General features: G+C 36.2%; 1 protein-coding gene across 1 annotated transcript; it reads left to right on the plus strand.

Moving 5' to 3' along the window:
• Nucleotides 1-433: 433 nt before the first annotated feature.
• On the plus strand, nt 434-8283 carry LOC100890242 (cyclin N-terminal domain-containing protein 1). The gene is made up of 8 exons (XM_011675841.2): nt 434-551; nt 1651-1876; nt 2325-2400; nt 3460-3643; nt 4336-4498; nt 5132-5276; nt 6885-6981; nt 7907-8283. The coding sequence occupies exons 2-8, from the start codon at nt 1675-1677 to the stop codon at nt 7994-7996; spliced, it is 957 nt and encodes a 318-aa protein (XP_011674143.1). The 5' UTR covers nt 434-551; nt 1651-1674; the 3' UTR covers nt 7997-8283.
• Nucleotides 8284-17089: the final 8806 nt, after the last annotated feature.

The raw sequence follows: 17089 nt of genomic DNA on the forward strand, positions 1-17089 counted from the left end.
TCCGTTTCCCCTCTCCCTTGGTTTCTATCATTTCTATTTCGTTTTTGTTTTTCCCCTCTGCTCAATTTGGCGGAATACCCTCATGCCCCTGTGCCCCCTGAATCTACGCCACTGTCACTACTCATACACCACTGTTAAAGCGTATCAGCCATAGTTTACAGGAGGGATTAGACTGCCCTGCAAGGTCACTGGACAGGTGGTTATCTCATCAACTGAGCTCTCAGTTAACATAAGAAAAAGAGGATCATGGGGGACCAATGGTCACCGATTAGGCATGGTTTGTTATATAGAGGGCGCAAGTAGCTACAAGTAGTGCAGTGGGCCTTTAAAATACTTCCACCTGTATTTGGAGCTTGAGCCATGTTTTTACCTAGTACTTGGCTAGTCCTTAACGATAGAGGGCGACAATTCTATAAAGGTTTTTCATCGATCTCATGAAGATGTCGACATCATCAAACAAGGTCTTTATAGTTTTAGGTCAAAATAAAACATTTTATGAAGGAGACCAGCATTTTTTGTTTGTTTAACCCAGTGCCCTTTACAGGAATTTGGTGAGTTCACTATAAAGCAAAATGTTGTTTAAATGTGAATATCAATAGGTCTTGGAGTTGAGTCTTGAACTCGACAGACTGGATACGTGCGCTTGTTCCTGAAGTGGAGAGATTATACAGTTCAGCTAGTACCGTAGTAGGCCTACCCTAAATCAACGGCGCTCTATCGGGTGAGCGCGGGCGACACTCCGTACGGGTTTATGCGCTGGCCATAAGAATATTATTAACGTGGCAAGACCACAAACAAATTTTCTATTCTGATTGATTACTTCACTGGTTCTTCTGATAAAGTGCTGCTTTACTTCTTCATGTTCTAAAGATAACATACATAGACTCTAGATCTAGAATCTAGAACTAACAGTTAGACTAGGTAGGTCTAGATCTAGACCTATGTCTGGATAGAATTAGTACATTAGATCTAGAGTCTAGACTGTAGTCTAGAGTATAGTACAGTGAAGATGATAATAAAATTGATAGATCCAGAGTAGACCATGGCTTGAACCATTAAGCCTAGTCTAGATCTAGTCTAGTTGAAGTTGAAAAAGCTGAAGGCTTAACACTTAACACTAACAGTCATGTCATTATTTCTAGTAACACTGAATAGATCTAGAAACATAACATTTATACTCAGAGTGGGCTAGACGTTGTGTGGCCGGACAGTTGATTAATAAAACTGCAAGTTGAAGAAGTTTACAAGCAATATGGTACTTCATAAATCTTCTCAGACTTATGACTGTTGAACAAACCTACAAAGGACAAACTTACGAAGAATAAATATTCATGATGGTTGGTGCTTTTTGATGTCTATTTTTCGTTCAGTCCAAAGACAAAAGAGAAGGCTTTAATTTTTGTTGAGTCTTTTTAATTTGATGCTTAAATACTCACTGTGTTTTTGAAAAACACAGTCACGAGTAGATCTACACAGGTTTACAAAGGCTTATCCAAACACTGACTGTTGAAGTTTAGTCTACTGTAGGCCTAGTCAGTTTAAATGATACCTCTATCATAGATCTCTTTACTTTAGATGGGTCTTTCTTTTAATCAAAATCTGTTTTATCATGTTATGATATGTTTTATCTTTCCCATTTTTAATTTTTAGAGTACAACCTTTAAGTTCTCTTGCATGATGAGTAGGCGTAGCCGTAGAATGATGGATCAATCCAGGATATTTGGAACCCCTCCAGAACCTGTGTTCAACATGAAAGGGTGCTGTTTATCACCCAACCTTCTAGAGGAGCTGCTTTTCACTCAAGCTGCATCCAACGAAAGACAGACGCAGAAAGCTACAGCAGAGCAGGGTATCTTCAAATGTGGCTCTTTAGTTGGTGAGAGTTATAAATATTCATTCATATTTAGACTAGGCCCTATAATGTAATTGACCTTCTTTCATAAAGTGATTTTTTTTTCCTACTTTGTTCTCCATTCAAACCACATTTTCACATCAGGAACAGTAGCATAAGCAAAGGGAAACAAGTGTAAGAATTTTTTTTTACAAAGTTTGCAAAGTGGAAGCAAAATATTAAAACTAGAATAATAATTTAGTTATTGTTGTGTATAAAGATAACTCAAAAAAAATCTACCCAACAAAAAAGATATGGATTTTTTTTAGAGACGTCTTACTTGATAATGAAAAATTCCTTGTAGAAATTTTGTCACGGTGCGTTTTGCCTGAGATGGTAAATGCAAAGGAAAACTATATTTACTTGTTCCATCAATTGTATGGACTTTAGCAATCTCTTTCATTTTGTTTTTATTTGGGTTTTTTATTTACAGAATGTGTATTCATTATCTGCGAGAAGACGAAACAACCACCGGAAACCAGATATATTGCTGCAGAATTGTTTGACAGGTAGGCAAATGTTATTTCAGTGTTAACTTGTACACCAAACAATATGAATTGCTGCCCCCACTTATGTATTAGTTTAACCAAGTCTGATTCAAGTATATTATGCATTCTCAATATTCGCCTCTTTTAGGCAGTTGGCATTGAGAGAAGATTTTGAATTTGAAGTTTCATTATTTCTTCACAATCAGATGAACCTGTGCAGTGATTGAAGGAAGGACTTTGTGTCTTCTCCATTTCCAAACACGTTTCAATTCACTTTCAGTGAATTAAAGTTGGTTGTGGATGACTATATATAACATATTAATGTAGCATGTACTTTCTTACATTTCACCTCATTATACAGTCAAACCTGTCTTAGCAGCCACATGTTTATAGTGGCCATATATTTTGGATCCCTTAAAAAATAAATGTGTGTTGTATAAACTGGCTAGAAAGGCCACTTGTCTACAATGGCCACTTTTTCTGTTCCCCTTGGGTGACCTTATTAGACAGGTTTGACTGTACATGATAGTTATCTCAGTAGTCCAACCTGACTAGGGCCATGCACAGGAAACTGAAAAAGTGGCTACTCCAGAAAGGTGGCCTTCTCCAGATGGGATTTACAACACCCATTTTTCTTCCTCTGTTGAGGGAAACAATATTTTGGCCACTATATACAGGTGTCCTTTAGAGAGAGGTGGCTACTAAGACAGGATCTATTGTATAATATATAGAACCCCCCCAAAAAAAAAAAAAAAAATAAAAAAATCACAACAATGAAATTCAATGAATGAGACTTAATACAGCTGCACATAAACTGATCCTGCTTTATTATACAATTACAATTTTATTTGCCTTGGCAATGTAAAAATTCATAGAGTATCGTAAATCATACATGTCGAAAGTTGAGAAACTTCATTTTTTGTTACTATTACTTTTGTAGTGGGATAAAGTATTGACCATAGAACAGGACATCTGAAGAAGTTTGTCCATAATAATGGTCATAGATTTGTAAATATAATAATTCATGACAAATAGTCTTGTTTTATAAATATTTTGTGATGTATTTTTTGTTAATTCCAGATTTATGAGAGCCCATATACCCAACCTCAAAGAGAAAGTGAGGGAGAGCCATATGGCACCCAAACAGCGCAACATATCATTACAGAATGAGTGGAAACACACCCTACGTAAACTATGTAAACATTTGCTACCCTTCATGGTCTCCTGTGTTCAGATTGCTTCCAAGTTGTGTTCACACTACAATGTAAGTTTGCTACTTTCAAGTTCTTTTGATATGAAACTTATTTGATCATATCAAATTACATAAAGCGATGGTTATGTAACAGATAATGACTGAAACTTTGCTATAATTCATAGAAACTAGCTTGAAATCAGAATTCTTCAAGAGTAAGTCCACTCTAATGGCTGACTGCATTAAATGAATTTCAAGGGAACTAAAAAATGGTTGGAAACTGTGATGTGTTAGTACTGATATGTAATGAGATTAAACGTTTTCAAATATCATTTGTTCAAACCTGAAGAGCGTTAACTCTGTGTTGAGTGTCAATGTTGTTATGGCTCCAAACAGATGATATAGTAACATCCATTGAAATAACATGTTACACAGTTTAAATTGACTCATGCCTTGCAAATCAAGTAGATTTCAGAGTTGAAATTCAGTTGAGGCGAAAATCATATAATTTAGTAAATTGTTGACGGCTTTCATATATACATGTACCCTGTAGTCTTTCCTATGTATATTCTAGTATATAGATAACTTCACAACTGTTTCTAATATTGTATAAAGTAGTTAAAATAATGTGTTTAAATGCTTAACATTGACAATACAGTTTCTTCTCTAAGACAAATAAATCTGTAAGACTTGATCCCGCCATCTGTTTGTTAAAAAAAATATGTGTTCTTTTCTTTTATCAATTTTGTAATGCATATAATCAGATTGTTACTTGTCGTCGCTGTGCTGAGCTGTTGCAAGATAAAGGACACCGCTATCAGCCATGTAAAGTCTTAACTTTTGAGCTGTTAGTAATGAAGACACTGAATTACAATCTTCACGTGGCAAGTCCCCTGAGTTACGTCGAGACTTTGCTGGAAATAATGGGTCAGTTTCTTTTCCCTTCTTTTGTTGTTGTAGAATTGATGCAGGGTTTGACATTTATAAAACAAGCATTAATGCATACATGTTTGAATGTGTGAGCCTAATTCAATATAAAAAAATTGCATTCCATACTCTTGGAACCATTTAATCCATCTCTTTCAGCTTTGTTTACCTAACTTTCTCCCTCCCCTCTCTCTGTCTTTCTATATCTCTCTTTCTGTCTGTCTCCCTCTCTGTCTGTCTGTCTCTCTCTCTCTCTCTCTCTCTCTCTATCTTTATATTTGCTTGGCAGAAAAGTGTAAATGCAAAGTTTCATCAAATTCCTAAACTGTTTAGTTTTGAGAACACATCATTTAAGACGATCGATACATTGAAGAAGTCCTGAAGAAGAGCCAGAAGGTTGGAGTGCATTTTTTCTAGCAATGTACATATCTGTTGTCGGTGCATCTGTTTGGGACTCTGATATATTCATGACTTCATAATTTCATGTTTATATATAAGTTTCCATCTATGTTACAAAATCAAGGTCTCTAAAATTACACTCTCGATCCTGCCATCATCCCCATGTCTCGGTTTGATTAACGGTCTCTTCATTTCTCTGTCTCTCTGTTTTTCTCTTTGATGGACATCATACAGGTCACAATGATCCAGATACTCCTGTCAAAGTTCTCCATGAGACTTGCCTGAAGGTTTTAGATGTAGTATACATCAAGAGAAAGCTAGTCTATGAAAGGCTACTACAGCTTGCAGTTGGAGATAGTCCTGTCAATCCCCAAACAAGGTAATGATCAACCCCCTTCCCCACTCCCTGTAAAGAAATATTCGTCTTCTAAGACCATGCCATTTGCAGAATAGCAGCATTACTAATAGTTCTTGGGGAAATAGTACCTCTGGTAAGCTGGCAAATTTAGCATAAGGTTGAAAGCATACATAATGAATAATTTAAAAGATGCCTAGACAGTCTTTTGAGAAGAGTTCAACATACGTCAAAGTATCAGTTCTATTAAGGGAATAGTGAGATTAATTGAGTCTCCACCTACATGTTAGGATGTGACCGTCATTGTTGGTCAAACAGTTTTTGAGCGTCATGTAACGCCTGGCTGGAATGCTCCCCAGGGAGTGGAGATTGTGCACACATTGTGTGCGGGCAAGCACTGAATCCAATGACCGGGGTAATAGTATATTTGTAAAGTGCTTAGAGACATTTGTATTAAGCGCTATATAAAAATTAAATATTATTACACTGTCGCTCATACAGGTGGAATATTTTAGTTTTACCCCAATTTATGGAATTATTTTAAAAATTATTTAAAAATAATAGATCTAGATAATAGTATACATTCTCAGATTTTATTGAATAAAAATTTGCCAATGTGTGTTTTGCGGGACTGCTAAAGCATGTGTATGCTACTATGCTTATTAACTAGGGGACTTACGCGGTTAAGTCATAAATGACAGTAATGAGGATTAATGCCCCACAAAAGGGCACTAATATAGCATATCGACACGGTTTTGATCCTGGAGCCTCACAGTTACGAGGCCATTGTTTTGTCACTGAACCATGACTGTACACAGCGGGGGCTAGGGTAGGGGGCAGTTAACAAAATCCTCTGGACGGCCATGCATTATGGCTTAAGGCATAGGCACACAGAAGATTTGTTTTATGTTGGGGACCGGGGTAACATGCAATAAACTATTGAAAATTTATTGCATTTTCTGTGTTTTTTTTAATTTATGGAAACCTTTATGAGCGACAGTGTATTATTATTATTACATGTAATTCTGGGTAGTTTTGATATCTAACCCGAATGGCAATGGATATTACCAACAAAAAATACCAAGATATTTAATTTGAGACAAGACTTCTATTAGCTAACATTATTGACCCTTGAAAATGTATAAAGTTTGTATTACCCCCCCCCCCCCTTAACATAAACACACACAACACTTTCTCCCATATGAATTTAAAAGTGACAATTTGGACAATGCAATATAGCATTTTAATAGACCTTGTTTGCTGCCCTCTTCTTCTACAGCTGAATGTTGGAAAGTGAAAATGTCATTTTCTGCTATATGTGTACTAGAACTTATATTATTTATGAGTAAGCTTGTGACAAAAGAAATGAAAGTCTGTAAAAAATATCTGTCTGTAAAAACACAGAAGAGGTTTGTCTCATCATTTGTAACAGTCTGGACAATTTTTGAAGTAATTCAACCATACTCTATTCTAGAAGATTTTGATTGGTAAGTAATTTGATAAAATAAAATCAAGGGCTAGATTATTGCAATGTAGAAGTGAAATCATTTTTTTTAAATTGTTAGACTTTCTTAGAAAGCACCTCAGTCATGAAGATGAAAAGAAAGAATGCATTGCTTTGTCTACTTTCAGATCAAAATTTGCTCCAGTTGAAAATGATGTGATGCTTTTAGCAACAGCCACAATAGGAGCTGCAGCTTACTTCACAGACACCAATTCACTGCAAATGGTAGGTACATTGTCTGTATCTTCCTGATCCAGAAGAGAATGTAGATATTAAAAGTTTCATCAACAACAAAACATCATAGTGTACCCACAATAGTTAAGTTTTCTATATTTTATGATTACTCTCTTGTTTCAAACATCCACATGCATAGGACTAATTTATGTTGTATTAAAAATCTCCCATGGATATAATTGTGTAGAGCTCATCAATTAGCAAAGATAATTCACTTAATTGCACTAAAGCTGGGGAAATAATCCTATTGCAGGGCTCTCAGGGACATCAATATTACTAATGAGGCTACCCTGGGTAAAGAAGAAGTTAATCTAAGTGCTCCAATTCAATCATGACAATGGTATAACCTCCAATAACACTTGCTGATTGTCATTCTTGATAGCCTACCCACTCACACACACACTGATTATTCTTATAAAAAAGTAATTTAGAATATGGGAGTGCTAGAGACCTAGCATTATAGCATGCATTTAAAAAAAATAAATTACGAGTTGTGTAAGAGTCGTGGTACAAGCCTTGGGACATAACCTCCATGAAAGATATGATATACACATGACCATCCCACATAGCCTGCTCAAGCCAAGGCAACTGCATTACAATGTACTAGTATGAACCTGGCTTTAGCCCAGCTGCCCAAGGGTGCCTATTTACTACACCTGGGAAGAGAGTGGCAATTGTAGATGTCTTGCCAAAGGACATTGATGCAGTGGCAAGACTCAAGCTGTGGACTATGTGATTCACAGTTGGGTTATGTATCCACTAGGCCACAGCACCTGTATATAATAACATAACAATTATTGTAGGGAACACTTTCAATCTGCCTATAACATTAGTTTCAGTTATATACCAATAGGGTTGTTATAGTTGCTTTAAATTCGCAGGATTAAGAATTTTTTTTCTTTACTTTTCCATGTAGATCTGTGATCATCTAGCTAGGATAACTCGCATCCCAATCGATGACATCACAGACTTCTCATCTACAATCATCTCCGTTATACTTCATTGAAGATGTAAGAGGACTGTTGTAATTGGGTTGTGAGCACTGAATTATATTTTGTCTTCTTAAGTATCACATTCTAGAAATGTGCCATATTTATTGTCTACTCAGTGCCAAACTTTTCATAGATGACAGTGTGTTTCATATTTTGTGATAAGAAAAGGTATATTTTGTTTTAACATGGTCAAGAGGATGGTTCTATGATTAGAACATTCTTTCTGATTGCCTTTCTTAGGTAAAGGTATGAAAATAGCTCTGCACCAGTCTTTGGGCCATTCTCAATTCTCCCATATCTTGATACAAAAGGAATTTCCATTTCGGTTTAATAAAATTTGGAGTGGACTATTAGGCTATTATTATTTTTATTATTATTATTATTATTATTATTATACATAGCCCCCATATGAGATCGATTCCCTATTTCACCTGTTGCTTTCCATACTTCAATAGGTATATTGCCTATTCCAGGAGATTCACCTTTATCTATTATGGTTCAGAGACCATTCAACTTCTGATCTCAGTGGAGGTGGTTCTCTGTCTTCCCCAACTGGTCTGTTGTCTCTCTGACACTATGACTCACTACTCCTGTACAAAACAAATCCCTCTCTGTGGTTGTGCAATGCTTAAATTAATTTTAAATTCAGAAAACAAACTTCCTGCTTGATCTCAGAAACATGACTTGTTGTGAATGCATAATGCTATGTTTCGTTGTTTTGTTTGTTTTTGTGTTTTGGTGTAATTTAGTAGAATAGATAATTTGAAGTTGTTTTAGTTTTGGTTGTATCAATGGTTGTAAATGTAGTAAAACAATTGAATGGGAGAGTGAGATAAGATGGTATGGTGAACTACCCTATTTTTCTAGGAGAAATGTCTCACAGAACGACGATTTGCAAATCATCCATGAGCCTCAAGGAATCAACACTTTCTCAGCAAAAACCTTGCCTAAAGTGAGCAAAGCTGCCCTTGCCATAAAAAATAATTGAATGGCTCATTATATTAAAATCTTGGGGCAAGATGATAGTTGGCAGTTGCAACAGTTACTTTGTGTTGATAATGTGCTGCTCATTGATAGTTGATGATATATATAAATAAAGGCCTCCGGATGAAACGAAAGACAATTAATATGAGAAGTATGGTGTCCTCGTCTTACCTCACTCTTTCACAAGTAGGATTATAATAATTTTGTTTTACTTTGATATCCAAGAAATAACAAGTATCAGACTTGGTGTAAATGAATACTCGTATAGTTGATTATGAGACGTGACCGATGTACTCTTAGCATATCTTGTGTCATTATATCTTCTTTTTTTCTTCAATATAAGATTTGTAATTCAATGATACATATTTAATGGTTTGAAACGTCATCGATCAAAACGTTTGATCTTTAAACAGCCAAACCTGTCTAGGGGGAACAAAAAAGTGGCCACTGTAGACAGGCTCTTTAATACACATTTTCCTCTAGAAGGGGGTAATATGGATGACCACTATAGATAGGTTGCCTTTATAGACAGGTGGCTACTGAGGCAGGTTGACTGCTTATTATTGTTATGATATACTTGTTAATTGACATCTTTATTTGTTTCAATATTTTTGATGAAATTTTGAAAAAGTCATAAATGATAGGGCCTTTTGTGTTTGTTCATGTATAAAGGCTCTCAATTTTCGTGTATGTTGTGAAAAAGAGATTGTCATACATTTTCTATGCCAGTTGGAAATTGTTTAATGTGCCTGTGCAATCCGGTACCACTTTTAGACAGTGAGAACGAATGTTTCAAGCATAGCCTATATTTACAAGCCTTTCCAGTATAGTAGCAAGGTGTCCAGTATATAGTGACATTATTTTTCTATATAATATATTACAACCTAGCGCGAAGAGTCACAGATTGTGACAGGTGAAACTAATAAATATACATGTATTTAAAACATAATTCTCTTGTCTGTTTCTTTCTCTATATATTTCCATGTTTACAAATTCAATGAGTTGCATGGTCACCTAAAGTATACATAGGGAAATGCTATTACTTCTTTCGCATCTTGTGAAACTAGAAATTGATTATATAAAGTTTAATTTTAATTTATTATTAACCACTTGATCTCTTTCTTCATAAAAATTCTGACTGCAAATTTAAATACCCCCGCAAATAACGCGGGGGTGGACAACAAATGTTTTGTGGTGATTTGTTGGAGGACCGCACAGAAAGAAAAATGAACCAAAACAGATTGTGCGTCACGAAACGAGTGATTGAAATATGGAGCATATATTCGAATTACTGGTACCTTAGGCATAAATACATGTAGGCCGACTAGTCTTATTAAAAAAGATGGTCCATTACTGCAAATCCTTATAGACGTCCTTGCCATTCAAACCCCCCTTTTTTTTTCTCTCTCTCTCGGCTTTAAATTTTTCCCGCTAAATCCATTCAAATGTAATAGTGCGGCATCCATTTTTTCAATCAAAATTTGGCGTCGGGTATCTTGCAAATCTTCAACTTAGTATTAAGGTAGCTTACCCGCATTCCCACACCAATGACAAATTCCATTTGAAATTTGTTTTTTGAGTCAGATCGATTTTTAAGCACCGTTTACTATCATTATGTGTGAGAAATGGATTATAACGTTCACCAACAAAAAATGGAGAAATTCCCTTCTCCATGCACGTCACACTAATGTACCATGTTTTCTCAAATTCACTACATTACAATTCTAATGAAAGGCATGCAAGAAAGAAAATAACCTGAACAAAACTTTTTACGCGATGTCTACTTATTCAGTATGAATACAAATGATGTAGATGGAAATGTTTTCAAGACTAGTGTACCAAAAAGAAGGAAGAAGGATGAGGACTCGAGGGAGGAAAAGAAGAAGAAGAAGAAAATCAAGAGGTGAGGAAAGGTGAACCACAAGGCACATTTACGCAATGTATAATCAATCAGTACGGCAAACGATGTATATGGACATGTAAGGGTAAAAAGAAGAAGAAGAAGCACATAAAATCTATATCTATGTCACTTTTAATCTAATCACAAATGTTATTGAAACAAGGAAATCGGATGATGTAAAAATGTATTTGATGGCTCAGACAAAGAGCAGTGATGGCGTGGATGATCAGGGGTAGTAATCAATAATCACGTAACTGGGAGGTCCCGGGTTCGAAACCAAATCAATTCAATAGTGCCTTTTGCATATGGAACCAACTAATCAAGTTTATCGGATTAATAAAGCTTTTTCTTTCTCTTCTTCTTGTCTATGTCCTCCTTCTCATTCCTCTTCTTTTTGCTCTTCCTCCTTCTTTTTTCCCTTTTTCTTTCATTCTTTTTCTTCTCTTCTTTCTACTTTTTTCTTTTTCTTCATCTTCTTCTGATTACTATTTCTTCTTCACCTTCAACTCATTCTTCTTCCTTTTTTCTGACTTTTCTGATCCTTCTCCTTCTCCTTCGACGAAACTCCTTCTTTTTCGTCACCGTCGTCTCCTCCTTTTCCTCCCCATTTCTTACATCCAAGCATAAACTTGGTTTCATTGTAGTCAGGTGATATATAAATATCATCATAATCACCATCCTCATCATCATCATCATCATCATCATCATTACTATCAACAACATCGACAGATAATAAATAAACAGAGAGAAAGAGATAACCGTTTGCTCTGGAATTGGTTATTGTTATTGTTATTGAAATATGCCTTTCAGTTAGATTAGGCCTACAGTCAGACCTTGACCGTTCTCGTCTTGCGAAAAAGTGATCATAACCCCGGATAATTAAGAAACGATTCAGAAAGCTATGTCCATGAACCACCATAATTCGTTATGAAAACAAGTCTAATATCGATATTAGTGCTCATAATACGGTAATGACTTCATCGACAAGGGGGTGTTTCACAAAGACTAAGATCGACGTTACGGTTGGACTTAACTATGGCAGGCCATTCATGCCACTGGTTGCTCTCACCAGTATGATCTTTGCATACTATTTTTTCCTTCAATAATACATTATCTAAAAATGTAAATTATGTAGATGAGTGACCATTATTTGTACGTCCTTGGCAGACCAATGCCAGTAAATGGTGAGAGCAAACAGTGGCACGAATGGCCTGCCATAGTTAAGTCCAACTTAAAGTCGATCTTACTGTTTGTGAAACACTCCCCTGGTCACCCTATTTATCTAGAAAGTGAATTAAAAACAAATAGTCTGGACAGACGTCTTTGACAGTTGAAAACTGAAAGCTCTTTTGTGTATGACACGTTTTCCTTGTCTGGAGCATGTAGGTTTCTTTTTTCAATTATTATGTTTTTTTTCCCCGCCCCCAATATTAAAGCATTTTGCTCCACTGACTTTATGAATCACGAGCTAAAATGGACACGTTGTTGTTTCATAAATATACCGGAAGCACGTTCAATACAATGCTTGAATAGTATCTCTCTACATTTGACTGTCCTCCATGCAAAGAAACATGATCCCATCTTCAAATTTCTTTGGAAAAAAAAATACTTTAAAATATTTGCCATAAACTTAGGTTAATGAAACTATTGCATAAATCAATTACGTCTAATTAAATTGAATTGAATTTATTTAGTTACGAAATAACAAAATTTTGACAAAAAACATTTTCATGCGCATAAATATGTCATTCATACAAATTTTCTCTGGTACATTACATCTGGAGGAGATGTATTAGAAATACAGATACATGAATGCATTAAACATGAATAAATATTATAGGAGGGATGCGGCGTATTAAAGCATCGAATCATCATTTGCTTGCAACCCTCTTGTTGTATCAGGTGAATAATTGATTATGAGGGAGGATGACTCGCTAAAACAAAAGAACAAGAAAGAAAGAGGGGAAAGAACTCTGGTTTTTTTTTCTTCAGTTAAACTGACGCCAGTTGATGTAATATAAAATATGATAATTGTGGATATGAATTATCTACAACTGCGTGATAGACATAGAAATGTAATAGCATTTCGATTGCGTTATTCATTTAATCACCTTCGTGCTATTCAAGATGTTAAGATGGAGGCAAGATCGGCCCATGCACCACTTCTTTAAGCATTCCTTGCACTGTACTGTCAGTTCGTTCGCGTCAAAGCGTGCATCAGTCACTGACGCTGCCATGTGTCAGGCAAAATGACACCTCGTCGAAAGGTCAAAATTTAAGGATACTGAAATAGCATGTATGGGACTAGAGTATAGGAGGGAGAAAGAGGGGGGGGGGCAACAATACAGTTTTAATGTGATAGAGATGACATACGGGTGTATTATGTCACGAAATAAAGAGTGGTTGCTATATTTGAAAAGCGAGGTTTGTGATGGCTTATCAGTTAAAAGGGTCTACAGGTGACATGATACATGAATACCAGAAAAAACAAGCAGGAGACAGAAAGAGAGAGAATTACAAAGAGAGAGAGAGAGAGAGAGAGAGAGAGAGAGAGAGAGAGAGAGAGAGGGGGAGAGAGAGAGAGAGGGAGAGCATGTAATTTAGAATCAAAGGTTTAATGGCTTATCAATGCCATCTTAGTGATATAACATAATATCATCGAAAATATAGTGGGAGAGGGAAATTTTAATTGGATATCAATGACACAGATATTACGTAATATTCGAACTGATGGGACCGACATATTGCTCCGATTGTTTCATTTTCGCTCGCGTGAACATTGCCAGCACAAACCACTGACCTCTACCTCCTGAACGGATCATCGCCTATTTCCATTCACTATACGTTACGTACTAAAAGGCTGTATTGTCTGACCGTTCATGAATATTCATGTTTTTGCTAAACTCGGCAAAATGTTTGCTTTTACTAAATGGAAAAATTACGGTGTGGGGTTGGATGAAATGGACATCATGAAATAGGCAGAAGTGATCTATGATAATTCATGCTTTTTATGTCTCGTGTGCTCGACCTATAATCTTCAAATCGCTTGGTAAACTGAATCCAAAGTTAGACTTGTTTCACATGTGTATTATAGGCAATGACGAGCTTGCAACTTATTTTGAAAAATTACGGTGGGTGAACTTTCAAAAGTCAATGAGACATGAGGGCCCCAATGAAAGAGCTAGTGATAACGTACGTCGGGGTGGATGTGCTTTTCGTTTAAACAAAAAATGAATTTTTAACGATTTAAAAAAAAAACGTCCATAGGCTAACATGTTAGGCTGCTGACTCTGATCATGCTCTGATGATAGGGGCGTTGTGAAATGAGACTAAACGGAGCCATATGACGTACATGAAGTTGAGAAATCAGAAATGTGGATAAAGATAGAGATAATTATAGAGGGTTCATGGCTTATCAATGACTTACGAATGTACATGTAATATTCGAACCTGAATGAGACCAAAAGAGAAAGTAAGATGTATTAAGAGAGAGAGAGAGAGAGAGAGAGAGAGAGATGGAGAGAGGGAGAGAGAGAGGGAGAGAGATTGAGAGGAAGATAGAGAGAGAGAGAGAGAGAGAGAAAGAAAGGGGGGGGGAGAAGGAGCAAATTTGCCAATGGGGTATAATGATAATAATAAGAAAGAAATAAAAGAAAATGAGAAGAAGAAGAAGTAAAAGTAGATGATGATGAAGAGGAAGAAGATTCTCACTGAGATGACATTTTAAAATAGTGCTCTTGTTCACTTTCCCGTTTCTTACCATATTTCTTTTTTTGCTCATCATATTTTTTCTTCTTCAGAATTATGTTCCCCTCCTGGTTTCGCCTCTGAAATGACCGCACATTGTTAACATTTCAAGAATAGAGTAGAGACAGACAAACAAACTATAATTGCCTTTAATTTGCTGCTTCGTGATGCAGAAAATGCATTACACAAATACCGCATTTATCTTTTTATGAATAGCAATTCAAAGAGAAAGAAAGTACTAAGATTCTTTTATAATCAATCTCGCCTTATAAAAATAAAAAATACATTGTTACATCACGAACAAAATAAAGTTGGACACCGCTAAGGCAAACACTAAAAGATAATGACTTAAGTTGAAGATAGGAAAACAAAGAAATGTATAAGAAATACATCATCCTGATAGTTTTTTTTTGTAGAAGGAAAGTGCGATAGGATTATTTCAAATAGAAAACAAAATATTCTCCAAAACGTCATATCAACAACGTTTTATAACAATTGTTAGATAAACATGTATAACGCAGGTGAAATATAGTTGCTAATTGCCCACGTAAGAACAATGTTAAAAGGTTTTAAAAAGAAAAAGAAATCCATACTGACCATACATTTACTTTAAAACTTTGTTGTCAAAGAAAAGGATCAATACACTACAATATTATCATTTATATGTTGTCTCTACTTTATATAACGTATTATTGTTATATCACAACGTAGTTAATAGGCATTTATCGCTCATTGCAAGAAAAATACAAGTTTGCAGACGAGAGGTTTGAAGACAGAGAGATGGAAATAGCTACAAAACAATGCAATATATTTATGTGGGCGTAGTACAGCGTTTGGTTTGATTTGATGAGTATCTAATTAATAGGGGTGAATCCTTTATAAAAATCGATTGTTCGAAGACCGCACCAGTTTCTGTCGCCGTCTTAATATAAGAGGCAATTAAACGATCCCTTGTGTGTAATTTGCATGTGGACGGTTTTCGCTTGGTTCGGCAATTAAAAAGTCACATGGGACACAAAAAATCAACCTTTCGGCAACTTTAATACCTTATTGTATATCCTATAGAAATTTTAACCTTGTTTTGCAGTAACGAAGGGGTGGGGGCATGACCTTCGACCCCGGGAGCTCCATCACTGACACTCACTATCAGTGGCGTACGCAGGATTTTTTCAAGGGGAGGGTTTCAAATCGGGCCCAAAATTTCGCAACGACTTTGCCAGCCGCTGAATAAGCAGGGGGGGGGGGAGGGGGGGGGGGGGGGGGTAAGCGTACTCTTTTTTTTTTTACGAGTCCCCAAAAAATCGCAACGACTCAGCCAGCCGCTGAATAAGCGGGGGGGGGGGGGGGGGGGGGGTAGGGGGGTCTCGAAATTTGAAAATTTGACATTTTGTCCAGTTGGGGGGGGGGGGGAGGGTAAGATCACCTTTTTAAGGTCACCTATTGGCAATTTTTTTGGTTATTATTATTATTATTTTTTATTTTTTTTTTTTTTTTTTTTTAAATTAAAAAAAATTAAAAAGGGGAGGGTTTTCCAAAATAACATACAAAAAACATACACATAAAAAAAAACTCGAGGGGGGGGGGGGGGGTTAACCCCAAAACCACCCCCTGCGTACGCGCCTGCTCACTATTGGTCGTCACTGGGCCTCATTTCAGCTATGTATTTTTGTATGCAATTGGTACCGTGACTGATATGATATGGATTTAATGGCACCCATACTTTTGAAACAAAGGATGTCCTCACATGAGAATTGTCTGTGAAGGCTATATCGCCGATTGCATCTGAATCCATTTTATGAAACGTGCCCCTGGAAGAAAACAGAGCAATACTTCTAATAACAGCTGCGTACTGTTGTCATCATCAAAATAGTCATTGAACTGTTTATTGAATGCATTCAGACTTTTTATTTTTGTTCAATTGGGCGAAACTTCTAGTGCTTGCTTTTTTTTAACAAATAGGTAATTTTACGACAAATTCGATCACACTCTTTGAAAATACAACAGTTCCGACTCCTTTTCTCTCTCCCTAACAAAATGATAATTTCGGCACACGCTTCTTCTTCTTCTTCTTCTTCTTCTTCTTCTTCTCTCTCTCCCTCTCTCTCTCTCTCTCTCTCTCTCTCTCTCTCTCTCTCTCGTTTTTCTCCGTTTCTCTTTCTCCACCTCTCTGTTTCAATCTCGTTCTCCCACTCAGTAATTTTGCATTCAACAATATATCGCCAATAATTTACCATTTCCCCGTAGATGGTGTAAATAATTGTGTTGACACTGGAAGCCTGCAGTCACTGAAATAAATCAAATTTCTAGAAAATTATTTTCAAAACTTTTTCAGGAGCGTGTGCGCCATTGACCTAATTTAAAATGGATTCTCATTCTTCAGTCCCACAAATGGAATTCAGATATAAACATCCTTCAGTCGAACAAAAGGTTAAGTATATTGAGCGCACAGAGAGGGCTCGAAGGGGGAGGGGTGTAT

This window comes from Strongylocentrotus purpuratus, unplaced genomic scaffold (assembly GCF_000002235.5).
Source record: "Strongylocentrotus purpuratus isolate Spur 01 unplaced genomic scaffold, Spur_5.0 spur5_scaffold_7, whole genome shotgun sequence".
NCBI lineage: Eukaryota > Metazoa > Echinodermata > Echinoidea > Camarodonta > Strongylocentrotidae > Strongylocentrotus > Strongylocentrotus purpuratus.

Excerpts from the sequence above, each read along its gene's own strand:
- LOC100890242 (XM_011675841.2), top strand. The coding sequence starts at position 1,675 with ATGATGAGTAGGCGTAGCCGTAGAATGATGGATCAATCCAGGATATTT. Across the intron at positions 3,644-4,335 it reads AGTTGTGTTCACACTACAAT|ATTGTTACTTGTCGTCGCTG; the intron begins GTAAGTTTGCTA and ends GCATATAATCAG. Across the intron at positions 4,499-5,131 it reads GACTTTGCTGGAAATAATGG|GTCACAATGATCCAGATACT; the intron begins GTCAGTTTCTTT and ends GACATCATACAG.